Source organism: Phaseolus vulgaris, chromosome 7 (assembly GCF_051622355.1).
Source record: "Phaseolus vulgaris cultivar YP4 chromosome 7, ASM5162235v1, whole genome shotgun sequence".
In the NCBI taxonomy this organism is placed as follows: domain Eukaryota; kingdom Viridiplantae; phylum Streptophyta; class Magnoliopsida; order Fabales; family Fabaceae; genus Phaseolus; species Phaseolus vulgaris.
This window is the reverse complement of record NC_143504.1, coordinates 23,754,265-23,778,341: the sequence shown is the minus strand read 5'-3', so window position 1 is coordinate 23,778,341 and position 24,077 is coordinate 23,754,265. Positions and strand designations below refer to the sequence as shown.

General features: G+C 39.2%; 1 protein-coding gene across 7 annotated transcripts in view; it reads left to right on the top strand.

Annotated features, from left to right (window-relative positions):
- ATRX (P-loop containing nucleoside triphosphate hydrolases superfamily protein) overlaps nt 1–12,000 on the top strand; it is a 41,702-nt gene extending 29,702 nt beyond the window's left edge. For 4 of the 7 annotated variants that reach the window (XM_068620483.2, XM_068620482.2, XM_090304520.1 and 1 more), the window contains 10 exons: nt 1,953–2,102; nt 2,187–2,242; nt 2,326–2,626; nt 3,767–3,902; nt 4,863–4,924; nt 5,095–5,321; nt 6,410–6,613; nt 7,869–7,947; nt 8,018–8,277; nt 11,460–12,000. In XM_068620483.2, coding sequence (XP_068476584.1) covers nt 1,953–2,102; nt 2,187–2,242; nt 2,326–2,626; nt 3,767–3,902; nt 4,863–4,924; nt 5,095–5,321; nt 6,410–6,613; nt 7,869–7,947; nt 8,018–8,277; nt 11,460–11,829 — 1,845 coding nt within the window. In that variant the 3' untranslated portion in view covers nt 11,830–12,000. Of the gene's footprint in view, nt 1–1,952; nt 2,103–2,186; nt 2,243–2,325; nt 2,627–3,763; nt 3,903–4,862; nt 4,925–5,080; nt 5,322–6,409; nt 6,614–7,868; nt 7,948–8,017; nt 8,278–11,459 lie in introns of all 7 variants that reach the window. The other 3 variants (XR_016523086.1, XR_016523087.1, XR_016523085.1) reach the window with 2 other exon arrangements.
- Nucleotides 12,001–24,077: the final 12,077 nt, after the last annotated feature.

The window sequence follows — 24,077 nt, the reverse complement described above, 5'->3', positions numbered from 1 at the left end:
GAAAAAAAAAAAAAACTCCCAAAAATTAAACAAAGCGAAACATGGGGAGTTTAAACTTGTTATGAAAATAGTCTAAAGAAATGCTGGGAGGTAAACTACTATATCAAACAAACTCCAACCTATTAAGTAACCCTAATGAGGTCAGTTTATCGACACAGTGATTGCCTTCTCTAAAGATATGGGAAATTTTATAATCAATCCCTCTACAAAAAGAAAAACCTTTGTTCCATCTATTGCGTAAAGTCCAAGGCACAAGAGAGTTGGAAGAGAAAGGTGAACACACTATGGAAGAATCACACTCTAACCATAGTTGTCTATAGCCAGCTTTTTGTGCCTCCTCTAAAACAATAATAGCACCCACAAACTCTGCAACCATAAAGGACTGTACAACAAGGAAGGAGGAGAAACCCCCAACATACCATGCTACCTCTAAAGATCCCAGCACATAAAGCAAGCCCAGGAAACCCTCTAGCAGCTCCTTCCGTATTAATCTTAATCCAACCAGCCAAAGGAAAGCTCCAAACAACTTGAAAAGGCTGAAGAACATTACTAGGCCTCGTGTTAATATAAAAAATATTTCAACACAAAAAAGTCAAATATATTTTTGTTCACAGATTTATTAGAAGCATTACCTGACAGTATGATAAAGCCTTATTTGTTAATCAGTTTATTTATACTTCATACTATTTACATAATTAGGCATTATATTCAACTTTATTTTACTTGGGAAAGAGTATTTGAAAGATATGATGTTAATACTCGTATTGAGTTCCTTAAGAATAATAGCTAACAAAGGACTAATGACATTGTTAATGTTTAGATATTAACTACATTAATATAACTGACTAACATTCCAACATGTTATTAATTATAGTTAGTTAATCTAGGATCCATTTTTTTAATTATTTTTGAATAAAAGTGTTTTTTTAAGTTAAAAAATATATACAAATTTTATGATAATTAAATTAATTTCTTGAAGAAAAAGCAAAATCACTTTTTCAAAAGCTAGAATAATAATAGCTCATGGAAAAATAACTTTTTCAAAGAGTATACACTCAATACTTGTTGAAAACATTCACTATATTTTATTAACCTCAATGTAATTTAGATTTTTTTGATCTATCCATCTTAAGTTTATCTCTTTTGTAGGTTGTTTGGTTGTGAAAATAAAATTTAGGGATGTAGGTTGAGAAATTGTTAAATCTCCAAGGGTAATGTGTAACATAAAAAATCTGTCATTTAAAGTGATACCTAAACACCGAGGAGGGTTATTGGAAAAGCCTAAAAAACAAAGGGTAATGTGAAATTTAGCTAAAAATTAAAGTGAGGTCTTAAACTATTTAGCATGGCTGGAGAGAGAGCACACCTATATAAATTAGTCCAAACATTGGATGGCTGCTAGAGAGACAAATGAGCACTGTGTTGGAAGGATAAAGCATCTGCAAGAGACAACCAGAAACACCACACGTCGACAATCACTTCTGAAATTTCGAACAGCTTGGACTGAAGACAGTGCAGAAGTAGCTGTTGGCATGTGAGTAGGTTTTTGGAAACAAAATTGATGGCCTACGATTCTGATATCAATGCCTTTTCTATTTTCTCTTTGGAAAAGTGAAATATGATGGTAGCAGCAGATGAATTATCTAGCAGTGAAGGTTGTGGAGAAGAAATGGCCTAAAATGGTGGAAAGATACCTTCTGGTTTAATTTGTGGGGTATGGATTGCAGACTGGGTAAAGTCAAGTTGATATGGCAGCCACAGCAGACAGGACAAGAACACTGAAAATTAAGACTGGGTGAAGACAGCACATTGAATATTGCAGTACCATAGTTGTATAAGGAAGCAGTAGAATATTAAATGGATTAGTACTCCTAAATCTTGAATAATCCTAATATTCAAATTTGTGTCATTTGCAATTACATTCCTTTTACATTGTTGATATGTTACTGCAGGATGGTCCTGACATTCTTGTATGTGATGAAGCCCATATGATAAAAAATACTAAGGCTGATGTAACACAAGCGTTAAAACAAGTAAAAAGCCAGAGAAGAATTGCGCTTACTGGGTCACCCCTTCAAAACAATCTCATGGAGTATTACTGTGTAAGTTTGTCTAGAAATTGCAAATCATATGACCATTATGTTATTGCGTGCAGTCTTTGACTCTTTTGCATTTATATGAAATAGATGGTTGATTTTGTAAGAGAAGGTTTTCTTGGAAGCAGCCATGAATTTCGGAACCGGCAAGGCTTTTTTTCTCTTTGTTCTGGTTTTTGCTGTAATTTATTAAATGAATTTCTAACCAAATATTTTAATTTATGTGCAGCTTCCAAAATCCTATAGAGAATGGACAACACACCAATTCAACTCTGACAGATGTGAAAATTATGAACCAGAGGTCTCATATCCTCTATGAAGAGTTAAAAGGCTTTGTTCAAAGAATGGACATGAATGTGGTGAAGAAGGATCTACCACCCAAAACTGTCTTTGTGATAACTGTCAAACTTTCTCCCCTGCAGAGAAAATTGTATAAGAGATTCCTTGATGTGCATGGGTTCACTACCCAGGAGCATCCTGAAATGTTAAGGAAGAGATGCTTTTTTGCTGGGTACCAGGCATTAGCTCGGGTAAGTGTGCCTTCATGGAGTTTAGTAGTTAATTGAATTTTCTGAGAAATATTGGTATATGTTATACCAATGATAAATTGATAGGGTATCTGATACTATCCGTATCTGATAAGGCTATATGTCAATTCTTGAGAATATAGGATACAATACATAAATTCGGCTTGAGGTAGTTTGCACATTTCTCCTAGTTTTCAACTACTCCTGTAATATTTATTTCAAGACAGCTGATTTTGATGTAAATAAATTCATAGCTGCTATTTTCCAAAATTGTGCTCTTCTCCCTGCAGTTATTTATTTGAAAATGAGGTAAGAAAGCTAAAAACTTTTAAATATTCTTTTAAATATAAAATTATGCTAATTTCTATTTGGTACCATGCAAAGCTGTGTAAATAGCTTTTAACTTATATTTCTTTCCTAAATACAGCCTGCATCTGTCAGCTTGCTTATATACTTGAAGTGATATACATGATCTGAATGTAATGTAATTGTATAATAATGGCATCACAATTTTCATGTTTTTTACTTGAAGAATTGTTATTGTGTACACAGACTCTAAGTGGTGGAGATTTGTAATCGATTTGAAATTAAGATGTTCTTTTAACTTTCATAAGATTTTAGGAATGTTAAAATTAGACATCAAATGTGGGTATTCCTTTATTATTAATTATAGACTCACCACCAAGCTTCTTTTGGACTGAAGTTTCTGCAGACAATAGTTGACTAAATCTTATTCTAAATTTTGAAACAATTTAATGAAATGATTTTGTTGATTTGGATACTAGTATTTTAGGCAAGCTTCTTTTGCAGAGGTCTCATGCGAAACAATTTCTTGGGGGGCTTTGATACTTTATTTGATAAGTCACTCATTTTACTACTGAATATTGCTCCCCAATGATAATTTTTTGCTTAGTTTATTATTGGGTTGTACCATTTTAAAATGCATGGTGAAAATTGTATTAATATCAGATATTAATGAATGGATGATGTTTCATATTTCTCAAAATTGCCAATTTGTTTTAATGACTTTCCCAACTGGCTTTGGACTGAAATGAAATATTATTGTTTCTTGGACATTTTTAAATTACAGTTTTTTCTTGTTTTATCATTTGATGGTGAAATTGGCTTTTTTGCCTGTAGTAGATATGGAACCACCCTGGGATCTTGCAGTTGACAAAAGAAGCCAAGGAATATGCAAAAGAAGAAGATGCTGTTGAGAATTTTCTCGTGGATGATAGTTCTAGTGACGAAAATTCTGATTATAATGTTCTTGCAGGAGGTAAGCCTTCATATATAGGATTATAAGCACCTGTTAGTTTTTGCTTCTAATATTTGTTTTTGTTATTGATTAATAGAGTTTTTATTTGATTGAACACTAGAATTTCATTTTTTTTATTTGCTTAATCTTATTGTTAGTTTGTCATTGTATGCTTTGGATCTCTAGAAATCTGTTCTGCATATTGTATGATAACATCTTATATTTTAAATAAGGTTAATTTAACATTTTATGTTGCATATTTGTTTTGTCGTACTTTATGAAAGCTTGAGATAATACACTTAGTGGGTCTTATATTGAGGAACAACTGGTTCTGTAATGTGTGAACATAGTTTATTTCTTGCAAGTGCCATAAGTTTTGTGATGGGAATTAGTCAAATTTTTTTTATATAAATGAGCAAATTTTACTACTTTTAAATTTTTTTGTCAAGGTACAAATGTGAAAAGAACTATTAAGAATAGGCTTACCTTAATAGGATCTTTCAAATAAAAAAATGAACTAATTTAAACTGTTGCTTTTGTGTGCTTAGTGTGTGAGGAGCTAGGGATATATGGTAATCATTTGGAATTATTTCTACATGTCTGATAATGGTGTGTATATATATATATATATATATATATATATATATATATATATCATCTTCATATTTTAAGTCTACATCAACTACTTTGCTTCTTTTCAAACATTATAAAATTGCTGTCTTTGCCATTTTATAGTTCCAATAAGGGACATTCAAAATCTAGAAACATAGTTCCTGTGACATTAAGTGGACAATAAAATTTGCTGTCCACTCTTAGAGCACTTCCAATCATGTGCTAAAGTGGTACAACACATGGAAAATAAAACATTTTTTCCTATATATAACCAATTGACTATTTCTAGTTTTATTTATTATGTCATTTGTTCTTCATATCACAAATTAAAGTTCTTATTGTACTTTTTAACAATCCATTACTTTACAGAGAAGATAGGGTTTGCAAATGACTTACTGCAAAGGAAAGATGGTAATGGCTATTTTCTGAAGGTATGAAACTTAACAAAAGTAAATTAATGAATGAGATTCAGTGTTAGTTGTTTTGTTTGTCCTGTTCTGATGATATTATTTTTGCATGAGTTTATGCTAGATTCTGTGGTATGAATTATCCTTTTAGCACATGCTTTCAGTGGTGATGCTTCTTAGTTTTCACGTTCCAGGGTTGGTGGAATGACCTTCTTCATGGAAAAATATATAAAGAGATCGATCACAGTGGCAAAATGGTTTTGCTGATGGAGATACTAACTATGAGTTCTGATGTGGGTGATAAGGTATTAGTTTTTAGTCAGAGCATACCAACCCTAGACCTCATTGAACTTTATCTCTCAAGGATACCTCGACGTGGAAAACGAGGAAAGTTCTGGAAGAAGGGGAAAGATTGGTATAGGTGAGTCCTGATTTTTTAAACCTGTTCAACTTGATGCTACTCCTTAACATACTGATTTGCTTTCTATTATTTTTTTAACCTCATTTTGTGGTTCTAAATGTATGTTTCTTTTCTTGAAAGACTCTCATATAAAGACATTTTCTGGGTGGGGATGATCTATCTTTTCAGTGTTAGTTGCTGCTTAATTTTTCTTAAATTATTTCAGATTGATGTTTGATTTGACAACAAGCTTTGATATATATCTTTTTACCGGCTTGCTCAATCTTCTTTATACTTGCAAATTTTTTGATTTTTTTTTTCGTGTGTGATGAAGAAATTATGATGAAACCACAAATATGATTTTCATTAAATATATGTAGTAAGTTGGTTAGTTCAGTAATATTTGGATTGGAATGACATACAATTTTTATTACCAGACTGTTTTTAAAGAAACAAAATAAAATAGTATCAGGACTTACCAACCATCTTACGGTTTAAATACTTAGTTCTTATTCACCTCAATTCCCTATCATTAAAAAATTTTAGACCCTATAATGACTAATTTCTGAAGATTAGGATTTGGTCTCCATAGTTTTCACTCAATTTAGATTTTGATCCCTGTACATTTATTTTGTTTAGGTTTCTTTCCCTGTAGTATACCAGACATCAGCTAGTGTATTGGCATATTGTTGATAACAGAGACTAAATCAAATTGTTTACAACTTAATCCAAAATCAAGGTAAAGCTAAGTGTAGACTAGAAATGTATTTAAACCTTATTTTTATCCCACAGGAGACAAGAGCTAGTCATTGGATTTAATATATCATTTTTTCTTGGAGTTCTTAAGCATATTTTTTTATTTTGTTTCTTCTGATTATTTATTACTTTCCCTTTTATGAATTTTGTCTGTTATTCAGGACCTTCAAATCTGTATGCTTTTTATTGTTTCATATGTTTCTTCTCTCTTGTACTGGTTTCATCTCAGAATGATCATGTGATGTGCTATCCAGAAACTTTCCATTATGTTAACACTTCAAAATTTTGTGTGTTCCTCTTTAAGGAGTTTTTGTTATTTCTTTCATTATTTTCTGATATGATTTAACCTATAGGTTGGACGGGAGGACAGTGAGTTCTGAGAGGCAGAAGCTTGTTGAGAGATTTAATGAGCCTTTGAATAAGAGGGTAAAGTGCACTCTGATTTCAACCAGAGCTGGCTCTTTGGGTATAAATCTTCATGCAGCTAACCGAGTTGTTATAGTTGATGGTTCTTGGAATCCAACATATGATCTCCAGGCCATTTATCGATCATGGAGGTAAGCTCCTTTTACTTTTTCTCAGTCAAAGTAAGCTTTCTTCTGATGGAAACATTACTTATAAAATAATGTACTTTGGTACCATTTATTGAGAAATTAGAGTAGGAATAAATTTTATGGGGAGGATGGAATAAGTTTACAATTAATGGGGCCTTAGGGAAAATTCTTTTTGTGAGCAGCATCTTTGAGATAATAAAAGGTGCGGCTTCAACTTGGTTTAAAGCTCATTGTCTTTTTAGAGCCATTTCTTTACAGATACATCAAAGGACTGCTTATATTGGCTTAGTTATTTTTTTGTTTGTATTTTTTTTTAAATTAGATTCTGTTATCCCAATTTTTTTTTTGCATTCATCTCCATTTATCTGAATAGAATTGAAAGTCCATAAAAAATAAAAGAGATATCCTATAGACTTCTCACTTATCTTACAAATAATGCTAATTGTTACAAAAAGACTCCTGAAAGCTTAAGCTGAAAATGAAATCACATTGATTTTATTTTATCTTTGACGTAAGCCCCATGCAAGAACCCAATGGGCTTGAAGAAGTGTGCGCAATACATATGTGCTCTCCTACCTTTTGCTTAAACTTAGTTTTCTTGAGAAGAACGGATAACAGAAGGGTAACCATTTGATCTTAAAGAGGCTCCAAAATTAGGTCAAGAATCCATTCTCTCAAAATCCTAAGCTGTAAGGTGAAAGTCGAGAGTTACACTCTTAATGATGGTCATCGATATTTCTTATTGCTTCCAAAACATTTGCATATAGTGGAGGAAAGTAGGTGCTTTGTTGACACAGTATTGTACGCAATGGATACCACAAAATTTACAAATCAAAATCTTTATTTGATTTTGAATAGCTATGCTAGTTTTACTCATGGATAGATAGATCCTTAAATTGAAAGTGGTAAATGATTTAGTGGTCATTTACAAACTATTTAATTTATGTTTATGTTTGGAGAAGCTTCTCCATAAGTATTTTTTAGGAGAGAAATTAGAAGGAAGAATAAATTTAGGTTTTACGTAAACTAAAATTATTTTTTATACAGATGCTAAATTAGGGAAGTGATTTCGTATTAGCTTCTCCAAAATCATATTTTAACCAGTCTCTCAGCTAGTTTTAGCTTATGAAAAAACTGATTTAATTTATTCTACGTATTTTTCTTGCCTAGAAGTGCTTGTGAAAGACTTTTCTTCAAACAGACCCTATGTTAATTGTTAACAATGTGGTTGAGATCAAAATAATTTTCATGATTGCAGGTACGGACAGACAAAGCCTGTATTTGCTTATCGATTGCTAGCTCATGGAACTATGGAAGAGAAGATATACAAGCGCCAGGTAGTACAACATGATGTGCTTCTATTGTTCATTTGTCAATCTTTTCTAACTCTAGAAATGATTTCAATAGGTAACAAAGGAGGGGCTTGCTGCTAGGGTGGTTGATAGGCAGCAGGTGCATAGGACCATATCTAAAGAAGAAATGCTGCATCTCTTTGAGTTTGGTGATGACGACAACCCTGAGACTTTAGGCAATCTAGGTCAAGAAAACGAGCATCAAGACAACCCAATTTTGGTTGGGCATTCTCTGAAACACACAGAACCACATTCAAATGGAAGTAGTTATTCTGATAAGTTAATGGAAAGCTTACTTACCAAGCACCATCCATGGTAGGTTCTCTGGACTTTAGCCATATTTCATTTGAGACTCTTTTCATGAATGTGGTGTCTTTTGGACTTTTTCGTATCTTTGAATGCTAATCTCCCACATTCTTTTCAATTTCCATTTCTGGATCCTGTTAGATCGTGAATCTACATGTAGAAATGGAGTTCATAAGAGAATTTTTATTTTATCATCATACTTTTTAATATACAACAACGTGGAAGACAGTATCCTATTTTAATTAGTTAGATATAAAATCCATTCCTAAGCCTAGCTTCAACAACTTAAGCTTTTGGGTTGGTTGGTTTATGATGGGATATTAGGTCATATTCAACCAAACAGTCAAGACCTTAATCATTCCTGCCCCATTTCTTAGATAAAAGTTGGATTTTAGGCCAATGTATGATGAATTTGTGCATTATTTGTTAGTCCTATAAGCAACATTATCAAACTTGAGTCTACGCAAACTTGTGGGAGTTCCGTAAACTTAACTCATAAACTCGTAAGAGTTTACTTCATATAAAATAAAATAATGTATACAAATAACATACTAATTCAATATTTTAATAATATAACAAAGCAATATGTAGTAGTTAAAACAATAGTATAATCAAACATAGTTAAAACAATTGTCCTTAGTTGAATTTGATCTACTCCTAGGCATAGTTTAAAAAGCATTAATTTAAAATATAGAATTTCCTGTAATAAAAAAATAGAATTAAAAAACCCTAATTTAATCCCCTACCTATTTTAGTTTGTATTTTCAATTAAAAAATAAAAAATCAATGTAGAACAAAGCAAACCAAACATCTCCGGGATGACCACGACATGGCATGGTAGAAAAATCTTTGCAGACAACGACTGCACCACCACGTAGTAGCAGTGCACAAACGTTCAGAATATAGACAAGAATGAGACGAACACGAACAAAGAGAACCAGATGAACATGAACAAAGAGAACGACAATGAACACAAATGAAACAACGACCACCACGAACACAAACTAGCAACCACGATGAACACAAATCTTAACGTGAGCAACAATGGAGAAGAAAGAAACTGGTTAGTTTCTTTAATTCTGGGTTCAAAAACGACATCGTTTTGGGTTTAAAAATATCCTTTGGACTCGTTAACTCGGTTGCAAACTTGCATGTTTGACTGAGTTCACAACGAGTTTACAGAGTTTCTCCAAAAACAAGTTTGCTTCCGAGTCTACTCGCTAGGATAAATGGGAACAAAAAGTCAGACAAGTTAACGAGTTAATTAACCATGCCTATAAGTAGTTAATGACCAAGTAAGTTAGATATGATATCATTAATGAGCCTTCCCCATAGTGCTTAAGCATTTTGGATAATTGGTCCATGACAAACTGCTGTGCAAGGTTAGGTGCATGTACAAATAATTAATGAAAAGTTTGTGATTATTTTCCCTATGAAGTCAAATGATATGTAGAAAAACAATTTTGTGGCCAATAAGGGTTGTTTGATTAATGGGATCAAAAAGGTTTCGAGTTTGGTTCTAGTGGTGCTCTTTCTTTAGAAGGTCATGTTTCATGCCATGCCACTACCTCCAAATAGGGCAACAGCCACTCCCTGAAAAAACTTGTTACAAAGGATAAACATATTTTCATACTTTTGGTTGAGGACTCTAGTATCCCAAAGTTTCTTGTTTGAGATGCATTTATACTGTATTGGACTAGTTTGTTTCTGCTTATTTTTAAATAAGCATATTTTCTGTCTTTTAATGTGTTTGTTTAATCTGCTTATTTTAAAAATATGCAATTTTCTTGTTTTGGAAGCAAATCCTATTTGCATCCTAAATAAATGATTTAAAAAAATTTATTTCAAAAATACTTATTTTAAGTTTAAACAAATTGACCCATTATTTTGTCTTTTTTTTAAGTAGTAGCATTTTTTCACCTTTTAACTAAAAAAATACACGGTTATTTAAAATCATAGTTTCTTTTATATTTCAATATCTCCCCTTGTTTCATGGCATGCAATTTTTTTCCAAGTTTGAACGTAAGAGGTGACCTAGGTGTAGGAGGAGAGGAATAATTTGCTTAATGAAGGTTTGAATCTCAGCATCATCATACCTATTCTAAGAGTCTTGAGCTACTACTAGCTTATTAGTAATATTTTCTATTCCTAGAAATTTATTATTTCTTTTGAAAAGGCATTCTGAAAATAAATTTGGTTCGTTTAGAGTTTTTTTTTAAAGAACTTATTATATATATATATATATATATATACACACACACACACACACACACACACACAGATTTTAAATTTGAGTGTGATGAAAACGAATAAGTTTCTTGGATTAAGTTAGTGGTTGGTTCTGGTGTTATTATATGTTTCATTCTTTAATCTCAGGTTTTAGTCTTGTATGTAGTATTAATTTCAGATAGGAGAACTAGCTCCACTCTGTGGGGATGTTCCTAGTATGAACAAGATTGTTTCTTGTAGAGGATACTTGTGATGCTAAACCAAAAAACCATTGCACAAGGTAACTTAATTTTTTTTGTGCAATTCAAGGGAAACTAGAATGTGTTGAAAATAATAGTTGACTTAGGATTTCACTGTACAAATCCATATTTACTACATATAGCTTTGCCAACTAGCAGATAATCTAGATCTAGAAACTTGATCTAGAGGGGTATTGTGAGTCAGTTTATTAATCCTCCTTTTCTTTGGTTTCCAAATTTTTTCTGCAAATCTGTTGCAGTTTATTTTAAATTGAGAAGAAACTTCGTCACAAAGGAAAATAGATAAATGGAAAATTGGATGTTATGTTAATTTTGTTTAATTACCCTTAGTTTCAACAGTTGGGACTGGGTTTGTCAGATAGTTGGAGATGGAAGTTAAGCATCCAATTGATGTAATTCTTATTACGTTTGTTTCAAACTTGCAGTTATTCATTCATTAATTCCTAAAGAATCTGACTTGTATTTTTCTGGGTATATTTCTGCCTATGAAGTCATGATACATTAGCACGATTAGAACACTATTTGAACCGGATTTTTGAGTGGGTATATGTATATTAATAAGGATTTCAGTTAAGTACATAGACTAAGGATTTGTGCTAGAGGCAGATCTGTAGAAAATATGGATTCTTCTATTTAGTTTTGAACTATTTTTCATTAAGTAGAACGTACCTGACACATCTGCGAATATAATTTTTTTAACAGGTGGATTGCCAATTATCATGAACATGAATCACTGTTGCAAGAAAATGAAGAGGAAAAGCTATCAAAAGAGGAGCAAGATATGGCTTGGGAGGTTTACCGGAAATCCCTGGAATGGGAAGAAGTCCAGAGAGTACCATTAGGTGAGTCTATTGTGCCTATTCAGAAACCAGAAATTCCAAATGATGTGCCTCACGTATCAGAAACCTGCAACATCTTGCCAAATAAACTAAGCCGACGTTTCGCGTCACGGAAATGCACAAACCTTGCGCACATGTTGACACTTCGAAGCCAGGGAACAAAATTCGGTTGCAGTACTGTCTGTGGGGAATGTGCCCAGGAGATTAGGTGGGAAGACTTGAAGAAGAGATAGGAATGTGGCAACATGAAGGATGGCATAATCTAATCTGTTTATATATAATTAAATATTATTTTTTAGTCGTAAATGGTTATGTCCCATGTTTAAATCTTTTCTGGATGAAACATAAATGTTCCTCCCAAAAAGTGAAATAGAAATGTTTATTTTGTTGCCGTGAGCATTTAATGGCTTTTCTTTAGTACCACATGTGGAAAATAGTCTAGTGTTTTATCAAAGCTTATTGGATACCTGGTGTCGCGACGGTCACAGGGAGGATTCATCATATTTCAAGTAATATATCATGGTCTGTCGTCACTTGCTGGTAATAATATGTAATAATGCAATATCAATAGAAGAATATCTAAGGATTCATCATATTTCAAGTAATATATCATGGTCTGTCGTCACTTGCTGGTAATAATATGTAATAATGCAATATCAATAGAAGAATATCTAAGGATTCATCATATTTCAAGTAATATATCCTGGACTATAACTTGTTCTTGCTCCTATGTATGTAATTTTTAGTTTCTTTCTGATACACATTTTTTCTACCTGTGATTAATTCAAATTTTCACATATTTTATCGAGTAAGAGGAATCATAATCTCCTTTTCTTCAAATAGTTTTGAAGGACTGTTAGAAACACAACAATCGCGGTTGACTTTGATTTTCTGAACAAACCCGTTGATTATTTCAATTTGTAAGAAACAAAAAAACATATTTTGAAGTTCAATTTATGGCATTAGGATAACAAAATTAAAAGACTACGAAATCACGTAAATTAAGCGAACAGAATTAATTGATACTAAATGTCTAACTTTATATGTAGACCTGGTTAACATGATTCAGTATTGATGGAAGAGGTCCAAGCACAAGCCCACATGCAAGTTCATCAAAGGTAGATTAGGGTCAACCACTAGAGTTATGGTACTGAGGATCCAAGAAGACTGGAATGTTGCTATTGATGACAGAGAAACGTTATTATACATGTTCAAATGTCATAAGTTCTAGTGTAGAAGATTTTAATTTCTTGTCAAAATTAGCATAGGAACTTTATTTGTAATTTTTCTTAGAATTAATTTTGGCCCCTAAAACACCAACCTAGGTAAACTTAGAGTTTCTAAACAAATCTCTAAATTTACCAAGGCCGATCTAGAAAGCCCATGGAGGGGGTGAGCATACAAACTAGACACACCACTCCCCATGTACTCATTTAGGCCCCACTTTTGGGAGGGAATTCATTTTGAATTTTCCTCCACTTTCTTTTGAATTTTCAGCCCTCTAAACACTATAAATAAGAGGGTTTGACTCATGTATTTGCAAGATTAATATAATAGTGAATTGTTGCCAATATCACTCATTCCTTAGGTTCAATTTGTGTGCCACCTTTTGTTGAGTGCCTTATTTGTTTGATTGTCATATTCATTCAATACTCTTTCAAGTTGTGTCATATAATTACTCCCTTTGTTGTTGTCCTATTTCAAATTGAATTGTTTCTTTGCTTTAAATTTGTTGACCTCTATTGTTGGTGAAAGTTTTCAAAAGTGTTGCTTGGTGAAGTTTGGAATTAACCTTTGTGGTGAGTCCATTACTACTTAGTAGGTACTGTTTTGAAGATTTAAATTAAGTAAACTTGAGAGGTTGAACAAGGGTGCTGCAGCAAGTGAGTTTACAAAAATACACAAAGAGTGGGTTCCAATAGAAAGAGTCACAACAAGAAGGAGTACCAAAAGCAAAAGAAGTGCATAGAATAGGAATTATAAATTTCCTTTTGTAATCCAATTTCCTTTGTATTTCTTTTGAATTGTAATTGCATTAAACCTTGATTAATTAGTGGAATAATTACGCATTAGACGGTGAGTGTGTCTTCAATGGCTCTAAGTGTCTAGAAGCCTCACCTTAGGATACGCCTAGCTTTAAAGCTTTCTAGTTAGTAATCTTTAATTGTGTCTTAGTTAATTGCTTTGCATTGTTACTTGCTTTGTATTGTTTAATTGCTTTGCATTTTTTCTTGCATAAAATAGTGTTTTTCATTCTTAATTTTAATATAAGTAAATTACTTAGAAAAAGATTTGTGAAAATTTTTGAGGGATAGGTTTTGGCAAGGCAAGACTTGGTACTTAAGAGATCCTAGTGATCCACCTCTCTTTCCTGGAAAGCTACCTTCACTACTCTCCTTTTCTTTTTTGAGGTAAATTACTTACAACACATAACTTTAACCATGTCTTCTCATCATTCTAATGAAAGTGAAGAAGAGTCTATCAAATCTCTTTTGAAACAACTAGCCTCTCAATCACTTTCATATAGACAAATGGTTAAAGAAAAGGATGAATACAACAAATAAAAAAAAATCTCATGCATCTAACTCTAGGGTAGATAATTATTTGGGAAACAAAGCTTTAGAATTAATTAATATTATCAACCATCGTTTAGGAGAGCTAGAAAAGAAAGAGAAGAAAACCCAAAGGAGGTTAGGGTAGAGCTACCTCATTTCTATTGAAAAGAAAATGTTGAAACATATCTAGATTGGGAAATGAAGGTAGAACAATTGTTTGCTTGCCATAGACTAAGTGAGGAAAGAAAGGTACCCTTAGCCACCTTAAGTTTTCAAGGAAATGTTATGAATTGGAGGACTGCCCTAAAAAGAGAGAGACATCTCCACAAGGACCCTCCCATTACATATTGGAATGACCTTAGGGGAGGCTTGAGATGTCGCCATATTCCCTCACATGTGAGGGTCGAAGAATATTGGCAAAAGATGGTGTTATATATAAAAAGGGCAGGGATTAATGAAGAAAACCATACCACCTGTACCGTCCCGTCCCCGGGCATTGACCAAAGATCAGAGTCAACGCATGGAGGGACCCCTCAAGGGACCCAAGGAAGAGAAGTCAATAGGTTGACCGCTCGAGTCATCGCCTCGCTGAGACGTCGCCTAAGTGAGGCGTCGCCCAAGAGAGGCGTTGCCCAAGAGAGGCATCGCCCAGAAGAGGCATCGCCCGAGAGAGGCGTCGCCCGAGAGAGACATCGCCCGAGAGAAACATCGTCGAGTAAATACATCGCCAGAGAGGCTTCGAGCCTCGACCATATAGAACAGTAGTAAGGAGAAGAGAAAGGTGGCTTCAAGGCCATAAGTCTAGCACCAGAAGGGGGTATCCTGACTTGTGAGGTATCCACGCCACTGCTGGGAGCCCCTGGTACAGATACGACCCATGAGAGGGCCATGACCAGGGGAGAACCACGTGCGTGGTACGAGAGCAAGGTAGATACGCCCCCAGGGTGAGTGACTAGTGATTGGGAAGCATGGGTTGGCACCCAGAAAGTCAGCCCACGTGCCAGAGAGTATTTCAAAGGGAAGCTCACACAATAGAATAACCCTAAGTTGGGTTGCGGCGCTGTGGGACCCTCTGCCCAGAATAACCAGTCAAGTCAGAAGGCCACGTGGCAATGCACACGTGCCCATTAAAGGTTGAGTTGCTGTAGTAGGCCTCTCCTCAGGCGTGGGCACCAAACGCAAAAAGGTTGAGTTGCCCTGGTGTTTTAGACACTCCACGGACGATGCAGTACCATTGTATGGACATCTCCAGGGGCGTGACCACCAGAGCGCGACTTTTGTCCCAAGTGTTTAGACACGCTGAGGACACCCAAAGCAGAACTCTCCTCGAGCGTACACACCCAGCACAGGTAGGATAAGTCCTCCGCGCCTTCGAGCGATGTCGAGGCCACAAAAGAACAGATAAGTCCTCCTCGCCCTTGAGCGATGTCGAGGCAAAAAAAGAAAAGACTCCCCTTTTCATCCTAAATCGATGAGAAAGTCAGTACTGCCTTTGGCTACGAGTGCCTTGGGCCCAAGAAAGGTAATTAGGAAGCAGGTTGAAGATTTCACAAGTTCAGAAGGAAAAAGAAATTCGAAGATTAAGAAGAATAAGCGTAGAAGTGTGAGTCATTTAAAGGGTGTTTCTCACGCCTTAAGAAGAAAGAATAAGAGGGAGAGACACGCGCTACCTAAAGAGTAAAGGCGAAGCAACCAAGAAATACATTGAAGGCAAGTACCAGTTGGGCCTTTGACATAGAAAAGAAAGCAGAAACAGATAAAAGTGCAAGAGAAGTTAGAAGCGGACAAGAAATGTGAAGATAAAGTTTAAATAGGCACTAAAGTAAATCAAAGGTTATAATTACAAGTCAAGGTTCATAACGATTACAAGTTAAACAAAAGGTAACTATGTACACATTAGATGTTTTTTGAAACAAGGAGAAGGTTATTCCTCGGAGGCCTCCAAAGGCACAAGCTTGCCGTCGACCACTTCATTGAAAGGGCTGCACCCAGAGACATCGATGCCGGGGTTTGCACAGGCAGCTTGAACAAGGGCCTCTGCGAACCCATCGGCGAAACCGGTGGCAACCTCCCCTATCAGCTTCTCCTCCGCAACTTTGAAGTTGGAAGCTTGAGCGGTCATCTCTTGGTCCTTGGAGGCCATGGCAGAGGTCAACTCTTGGACTTTGGCTTGGAGGGAGGCATTCTCAGTGGTTAACTGGGAACACTCATCAGTTTTGTTTGCAAGAGCGACCTCCGTCTTCCCCAGCTTCTGCTCCCGGTCCACACACTGGTCCTCGAGTTTCTTCTGATATGCCTTAGAGGTTTCTGCAGCCGCCTCAAGATCAGCGATCTTTGTGCGAAGGGGGACCACTTCATTAAGAAGCCCTTCCTGGGCTTGAGCCACCTCGTGCAGCCGTTTGTTGGCCTCCTCCCTCGCCTTCTGCGTCACCCTCAGTGACTCTTTGTATGCACCCTCTTGACGCCCCCAATGGGCAGCCAGCCTCTCCTTCTCCTCTTTTAGAGAAGAAACCTCCTTCTCCAGTGCTCGAAAGGCGAAGGCTTGGGCAGCTTTGGCTCTGGACTGCTTGTGCCAAGAGTAGGCGCAAGACATGAAGACACCTATATAATAGTACATGCTCTCTCTCTGGGACTTTTCAGTTTGGCTACCAGGAGATCCCGTGCTCAGAAATCCCCTTAATGACTCTTGCATGGGAAGAGGAAGTTCTGGGGCAGGTGGAAGAACACCTACTGGTTCAGCTTCAAACCCTCTCTCCTGATGCACTGATTGAGAAGGGGAAGTGGCGCTCGGTGGATCCTCCCTTAAGGACTCAGCCCCATGAGAGGAGGAAGTAGCGGAGGTAACCATCTGAGGGGCATGCTGGGTTCTCTGTCGCTTGAAGACTTGCCCCTCAGCAGAGTCCTCATCATCAGAAACGACCTCCACCACCCTCTTACCCTTGTCAAGGGGAGCTGAGGAAGCACCCGCCTCGACCAACGCGAGAGGCACGGCTGCGATAAGAGGTGGTGAACTTGGAACTGGATGGGGAGAAGCTTGGGTTGTTGGAGTTGTTTGTGTTGTTGCAGGTTGAGGTTGGGGGTTAGGAGAAGATGGAGGTGCGGAAGAGGTTGAGGGTGGAGACGCCAAAGCCCCATCTTTGGACTTCAGCACCTGGGCCAGTCGCAACTGTCGTTGCCTATCCATCTTAGAATCTGCACCAAGAAGACAAATATAGCAGAGGTTAGGCACAGGCTAAAGTTAAAGCACAAAGGAGTAGACAAATCATGCATCAAGCAAGAATCCAACAAAAACAAAGGCCAGAAAGTTATAGCGAAGGACATTCATACTTATATATTTTGCTAGAGCGTCGGCATTGAACTCTAGATTTATCAGAGTGGCGGTTTCGAAGCCCCCCACGCTGGTCAAGATCTGACAAGCCTCTCGATTGTTCGAGGGCAGTTCGTCCAGCGATTTAGACTTCATGGTCTTAACCTCCTTCACCCAGTATAGGGGAAAGCCGTCGAGAGCAGAGAGGTCGTAGTCAGAGCAACAAACCTTAAAGAATTTGCCTTTCCACCCCTTGAAGGATTCTTGGAAGAGAGATAGGAGGACCCTTCCAGGGATATTGCTGAGACTCACCCAGAGACTCTTCCCCTGCTTCTTCACCTCAAAGAAGTGCAGGAAGACATCAACAGAGGGCGTGCATCCAAAGAACCCGCACAAGACACCGAAAGCCTTGACGAAGGCCCAGCCATTGGGGTGCAATTGGGCTGGGGCGATATTAATCTCCGTCAACAACTCCCTCTCAAATCGGGAGAAAGGCAAGCGCATCCCAATACGCTTGAAGACGACTTGGTAGAAGTAGAAGAAGGGGACCCCGTTGTTGGCCCGCTCGTCCCCGCATACGGGCTCCCCTAGAGTGCAAGGAGCATTGTAATGTCGTCATCGTGCCTTTTCCCGAAGGCACAATGGTCGTAAGTACTTGGCTCCCCTATGTGGTCCCTCCAAGCTTTGGTGGACACTAGGCTCGAGCACTCGTCGAGCAGTTCGACCGGAGCCCATGAGTATAGGTCTCTATAGTTAACGTTGAGGGGAGGGGGATTGGCTGTCATTTTTGTACGTGCCATTGACGAAAACTGGAGAACGGAGAAGAAAAAAGGGTTCAGCAAAGAAGGAGAAAGGGGAGAGAAACCCTACGAAAACCCCTACCCACACGAGAAGTCCAAAAAAGGGGGGGGGGGAACAGAGAAATGAGAAACAAAATATAAGAAATGCAAGGAAATAAGCAGTCCCAGGCAGTTATATCAGTACGAGAGTTAAAGGGCGAGCCATTGAAGGAGAAAGATCGTACCTTTTCTTTAGTATCTGGGAATTCGAAGATCGAAAGTGCGAGAGAGAAAGAGCAAGGGTTGCAGAGAGAGCTTGGGAAGATGAACAGTGGAGAGAATGCGAAGAGTGAATGAAACAGTGGCTTGGAGCACGCGTTTTTGAAAGATGCAACGTTAACTTGAGGAGCGCGAGAAGCGCTAAGTGATAGTCGTGCGATCAAGCCACGTGTCAAGAGATTAGAGCATAACTTATGTCACATCCGCAAGCGCAGAGAACGTCGCGTCAAATGTTCAGAGAGTGTTAAGTCAAACTGAACAAAGGAATGTCACGTCAGCAGGAATGCCACGTGTATAATGGGGCGAGGCCTTAGTCTTTTCGCTGAAACAAGTGTCAGCTCAAGACTGGGGGGTTTGTGTACCGTCCCGTCCCCAGGCGTTGACCAAAGGTCAGAGTCAACGCATGGAGGGACCCCTCAAGGGACCTTAGGAAGAGAAGTCAACAGGTTGACCGCTCGAGTCATCGGCTCGCTGAGGCGTCGCCTAAGTGAGGCATCGCCCAAGAGAGGCGTCGCCCAAGAGAGGCATCGCCCCGAAGAGGCATCGCCCGAGAGAGGCGTCGCCCGAGAGAGACGTCGCCTGAGAGAGACGTCGCCCGAGAGAGACATCCCCGAGTAAAGACATCGCCAGAGAGGCTTCGAGCCTCGACCATACAGAACAGTAGTAAGGAGAAGAGAAAGGTGGCTTGAAGGCCATAAGTCTAGCACCAGAAGGGGGTATCCTGACTTGTGAGGTATCCACGCCACTGCTGGGAGACCCTGGTACAGATACGACCCATGAGAGGGCCATGACCAGGGGAGAACCACGTGCGTGGTACGAGAGCAAGGTAGATACGCCCCCAGGGTGAGTGACTAGTGATTGGGAAGCATGGGTTGGCACCCAGAAAGTCAGCCCACGTGCCAGAGAGTACTTCGAAGGGAAGCTCACACAATAGAATAACACTAAGTTGGGTTGCGGCGCTGTGGGACCCTCTGCACAGAATAAACGGTCAAGTCAGAAGGCCACGTGGCAATGCACACGTGCCCATTAAAGGTTTCAGTGAAAGTTTGCTAAGGTACGCGCTAATTTAAGATTACGTATCAAATGTTTCAGGGGACATTTTTATACGCTTTCAATGCGCTTTAGCGCGCTTTAAATGCTGGATGTGTATAAAAAGGAACCTTGGGACATTTGAAAGGAATCAGAATTTTAACCTAATACATACAGATACACAGAGCAAACCCTAGTTGTCTTCGCGGCGCACTCACAGTGAGCACAAGGCAATTAGGGCAACACAGTTCTAGTTACACAGTTTCAGTCATTCAGTACAGTTTTTTCGACCACCTCTCAAGGGTGTGTCCCCTTTTGATGTTTCTCGCTAGCTGACTTGATCGTCGGAGTGCAAACGGCCGCGAGGGTGCCCCTTTGTTCACTTCTTTCAGGTACTCACAGACGGAGCAAGACGAAGGTGCCCTAGCTCACAGGGACAAGCCACGCGCAAAGACGATCCCGGTCAACTGGCGGGAACACCACCATATCTAGGTTTTTAAGTGGTCTCAAACTTGAGATAAGAAAGAAAGTTGAACTTTTACCTTATAGAGATTTAAATGACTTGATTCAATTTAGCATTAAAGTTGAAAATAAATTTTGAGAAAACAATCAAGTCAAAAACAAAGTTCATACTCTGTATCTTATGACAAGGATGAGTTCCAAAGAGGGAAAGAACATATAAAAGAAACATCTCTAAAACTTTCCCAAAACCTATCCGAGCATATCTCACACACTCAAGTTAGAGAAATTCAATGTTTAGAATGTCTTGGTAAGGGTCATTTAGGATCTCATTGTTTCAATGAAAGATCTATGATTTTAAGGAACAAAGATAACAATAGTAGCCAAGAAAAAAAACTAGTGAGTGAAGAAAATGTAAAAATAGAAAATCAAGAGAAAGTCCTTATGGACCAATATGAGGTGTGGGAGAAGAGTGTTCCTTCCCACAAGGTCATTCAGAAAGAAGAAAAATTTGAAAATAAAACTGAAAATATACTTCTATCTAAACAACCTTTAGACCCCCTTTCTTGTAAAGGAACACTTGCATGCACTGTTGTTTTGACCTCAGACATCGCATACTGGTGCTTGGTAATGGAAGGGGTCCACGTAAGATGGGCCCCAAACGCACTTACCAGGAGATTGGTTAGTCTTCGGACATCGGTATCGTAGACCCTGATGTTGGAGATCGACATCGGACCTTGCCAACGGAGGGAGAGATCGGACATTGGGGGTGTAGACGTTGTAGAATTATGTCAAGTTATGTCAAGTTAACAGTTAAGATGTAAAATGTGTGGGAAGCCTAAGTCACGAAGGAACCATGCACGTGGTGTGTATAGCGCATGCAGGCGCGACACGAGAGAATAATCCTGGGAGGCGCTAAGGCATATTAGTGTTAGGGTTTCCAAGAAAAGTTGCATGCATGGCACGTGAATACTTAGGGCACGCACAAAGCAGATGGCGCTAGAGATTAGGTACACAAGTTGGTACACAAGCGACCACTCTGTTATTTGTTGCACTCCAGTTAAGAGAAGTTCATGTCCCAGATATGCTAAGATTATGTAAATAGCGGCGCAAGGATGTTCCCCATGGAACCCTAGACAAGGGCATCAACACAAAGGTAAACCCTAGTTTCAACCTATATAAGGTACACAGTTTCTAAGGCTGAAGCTAATATACACTCTTGGTGTTTCTTTGTCCTAATACTGACTTAGCGTCGGAGTGCAAACGACCGCTAGGACGCCCCTTTGTCTTTGTAGGTGAGAGGTTTCTTGATCAAGGAAGTACGATTCTCAGCGGAGATAGAAGGGCCAAAGGTTACCATTAGAGTCAACCGGCGAAACGAGTCAATCGACAGGAACATTTGGCGCTAACCGTGGGGCCCGTTAAAGAAAGGTCCCACTCGCAATCACGTTAGGAGTCTTTACCAGCAATATGAGGAGTACGAGGCAAGGAACTGCTGGACTCACAGGAGTTGTGCCCCCCGAAGGGGACAACGTAACCACACAACAAATCTTGGAGACAATGCATGCCCTCCAAGCAGAGGTGGCGGCATCTAGAGTTGAAATTGCCGCGTCACGAGCGGACAACGCAGAGCCAATGATGAAATTCGCAGGGATTTGCAACAAGTCGGGGAGCGCGCGGCGGACGAACGTGCCCCACTTGTACCACTCTGGGCACGTCCCATGCCGTTCTCACAGGCGATCATGGATACAGTGTTGCCAACCACGTCTCTGGGCCCGCCCGAAGGTCACCTTCACAACGTTCCACACTCAGATGATGCTTACAAAAGGATCTGACATTGTGTATTGCAAGTTGCTTATGAGCACGTTGGCAAGCGCGACATTGGAGTGGTTCGTTAGCCTTCCTGACGGACACAACACCAACTTTGACCAGTTCGCGACGCTGTTCAGGGAACAATACCTTGTTAACAAAGCCCCCACCAGGCTTTCTTATGATTTCTTCAACATTAAACCGTATTAGGGGGAGTCCGTGAAGGACTACTTCAACAGATTTGGGGTCCAGGTGATAAGGTTGAAACCCACTGATGAGGCCATGACAGTGCATGCCTTTGTCAAGGAAATGTTGCCAGGACCTTTCAGTGAATCGCTGTTAAGGTTCTATCTGAAGACGTTCACCGAAATCAGACGTCGAGCGTTGGAACACATCGCTGCAGATGATCGAGTAACGGAGAAACAAGGTCTTGTCGGTCCTATCCGACCTCGAGCGAAAGGAACATTTGGCGACCATGAGGGAGCATGAGGCGACCACAGAGAAGAAGAGAGGGAAAACCCTACGAATGGACCCAGGCGGGGACACGCACGCGAAGGGACCCGCCCTCGAAGCATAATTTTTGAGTGGAGCTCAAGGAGTTAATCGTTATCCCAAACATAGTGGCAAGGCTGAAGGTGCCCGCAAAGACCGATAGGAAGATGGTGCCCAACAAGAACGCTTGGTGTGAGTTTCACCATGCAAATGGCCACTACAAACGCAATTGCTTGGCCGTGGTGCACCAACTAGACGAGCTTGTGAAAAGCGATTTTTTGAAGAATTACCTAAAGGAACAACAGACCGATCAAGCATTGGTGACCACAGGGGCACGAGGTGCCCATACACGGTGAGATCAACACCATCGCTGGGGGATTCTCAGGAGGAGGTTGTACTGCCTCCCAGCGCAAGAAGTACGCATGAAAGGTGATGGAAGTAGAAGCATAGGAGGAAGATCAAACTCCCGATGTCGACCTCGTCTTCACCAAGGCCTACCACCAGGACGTCATACCCCATGACAATGATCCAGTAGTGATTTCATTAGTCACAACAGGTAGGAGGGTGCATCGCGTCCTCGTAGACCAAGGAAGTTCATTCAACGTGATGTTTTGGTCGACCTTAAAAAAGTTGCAACTGTCCCCAGACCAGTTGAGGCTCTATACCGGATGCTTGTATGGTTTTGCTGGAGACCAGGTGGAGGTTCGTGGGCATATAGATCTGAGGACGACCTTCACGGACGACACAACTTCACGCACCGTCAAGATAAGGTATCTTGTTGGTAACGCCCCGTCAGCCTACAATATCCTGTTAGGTAGACCTGCTTTGAACATGATCGGAGCAATTGCCTTTACGAGGCATATGAAGATGAAGTTGCCTTCCCTCGAGGGTATAGTGATTATTATCAAGTCTGACTAGAAAGAGGCTAAGAAGTGTTACAAAAATAGCCTCAAGACAAAGAGAGGGGTGTTCACTGTTACTACCCAGCCTCCAAGGGAAGAAGGGGTGACCCGTGCAGAGATGGCCCGGGAGAAACAACCAGAACCCGCCGAAGATGAGCTAGAAAGAAAGATCGAGGGAAGAATATTCAAGCTTGGCATATCTTTGAGCCAAGAGTCGCAGGATCAGGTTGCCGAGGTCATAGCACGACACTTTGACGCCTTCGCGTGGTCTGCCTCTGACATGCCTGGCATAGACCCTGACTTCCTATGTCATCGTCTCACGATGGGCCCCCAGGTCCGACCTGTTTGCTAGAGAAGACGAAAATTCAACAAAGAAAGGCGTCAGGTTGTACGAGAGGACACGAAGAAGCTGTTGAAGGCTAGCCACATTAGGGAGATTTAGTACCCCGATTGGCTAGCCAATGTGGTACTAGTAAAGAAGACCAACGGAAAGTGGAGGATGTGCGTTGACTGCACAGACTTCAACAAGGCCTGTCCGAAGGACTCCTACCAGCTGCCCAATATCGACGCCTTGGTATACAACGCGTCTGGATGCAGATTACTCAGCTTCCTGGATGCCTTCTCTGGTTACAACCAGATCATGATACACCCAGGGACGAGTGCAAGATAGCATTTATGACAGATTTGTCTTGTTATTATTATAAGGTGATGCCCTTTGGACTGAAGAACGCAGGCGCCACCTACCAGAGGCTGATGGATAGAGTGTTAGCGCCCATGTTAGGTCAAAATGTCCAAGCGTATGTAGACGACATGGTGGTCACCTCCTAGAAAAATGAGCAGCACGTAGCAGACTTGGAACAACTGTTCACC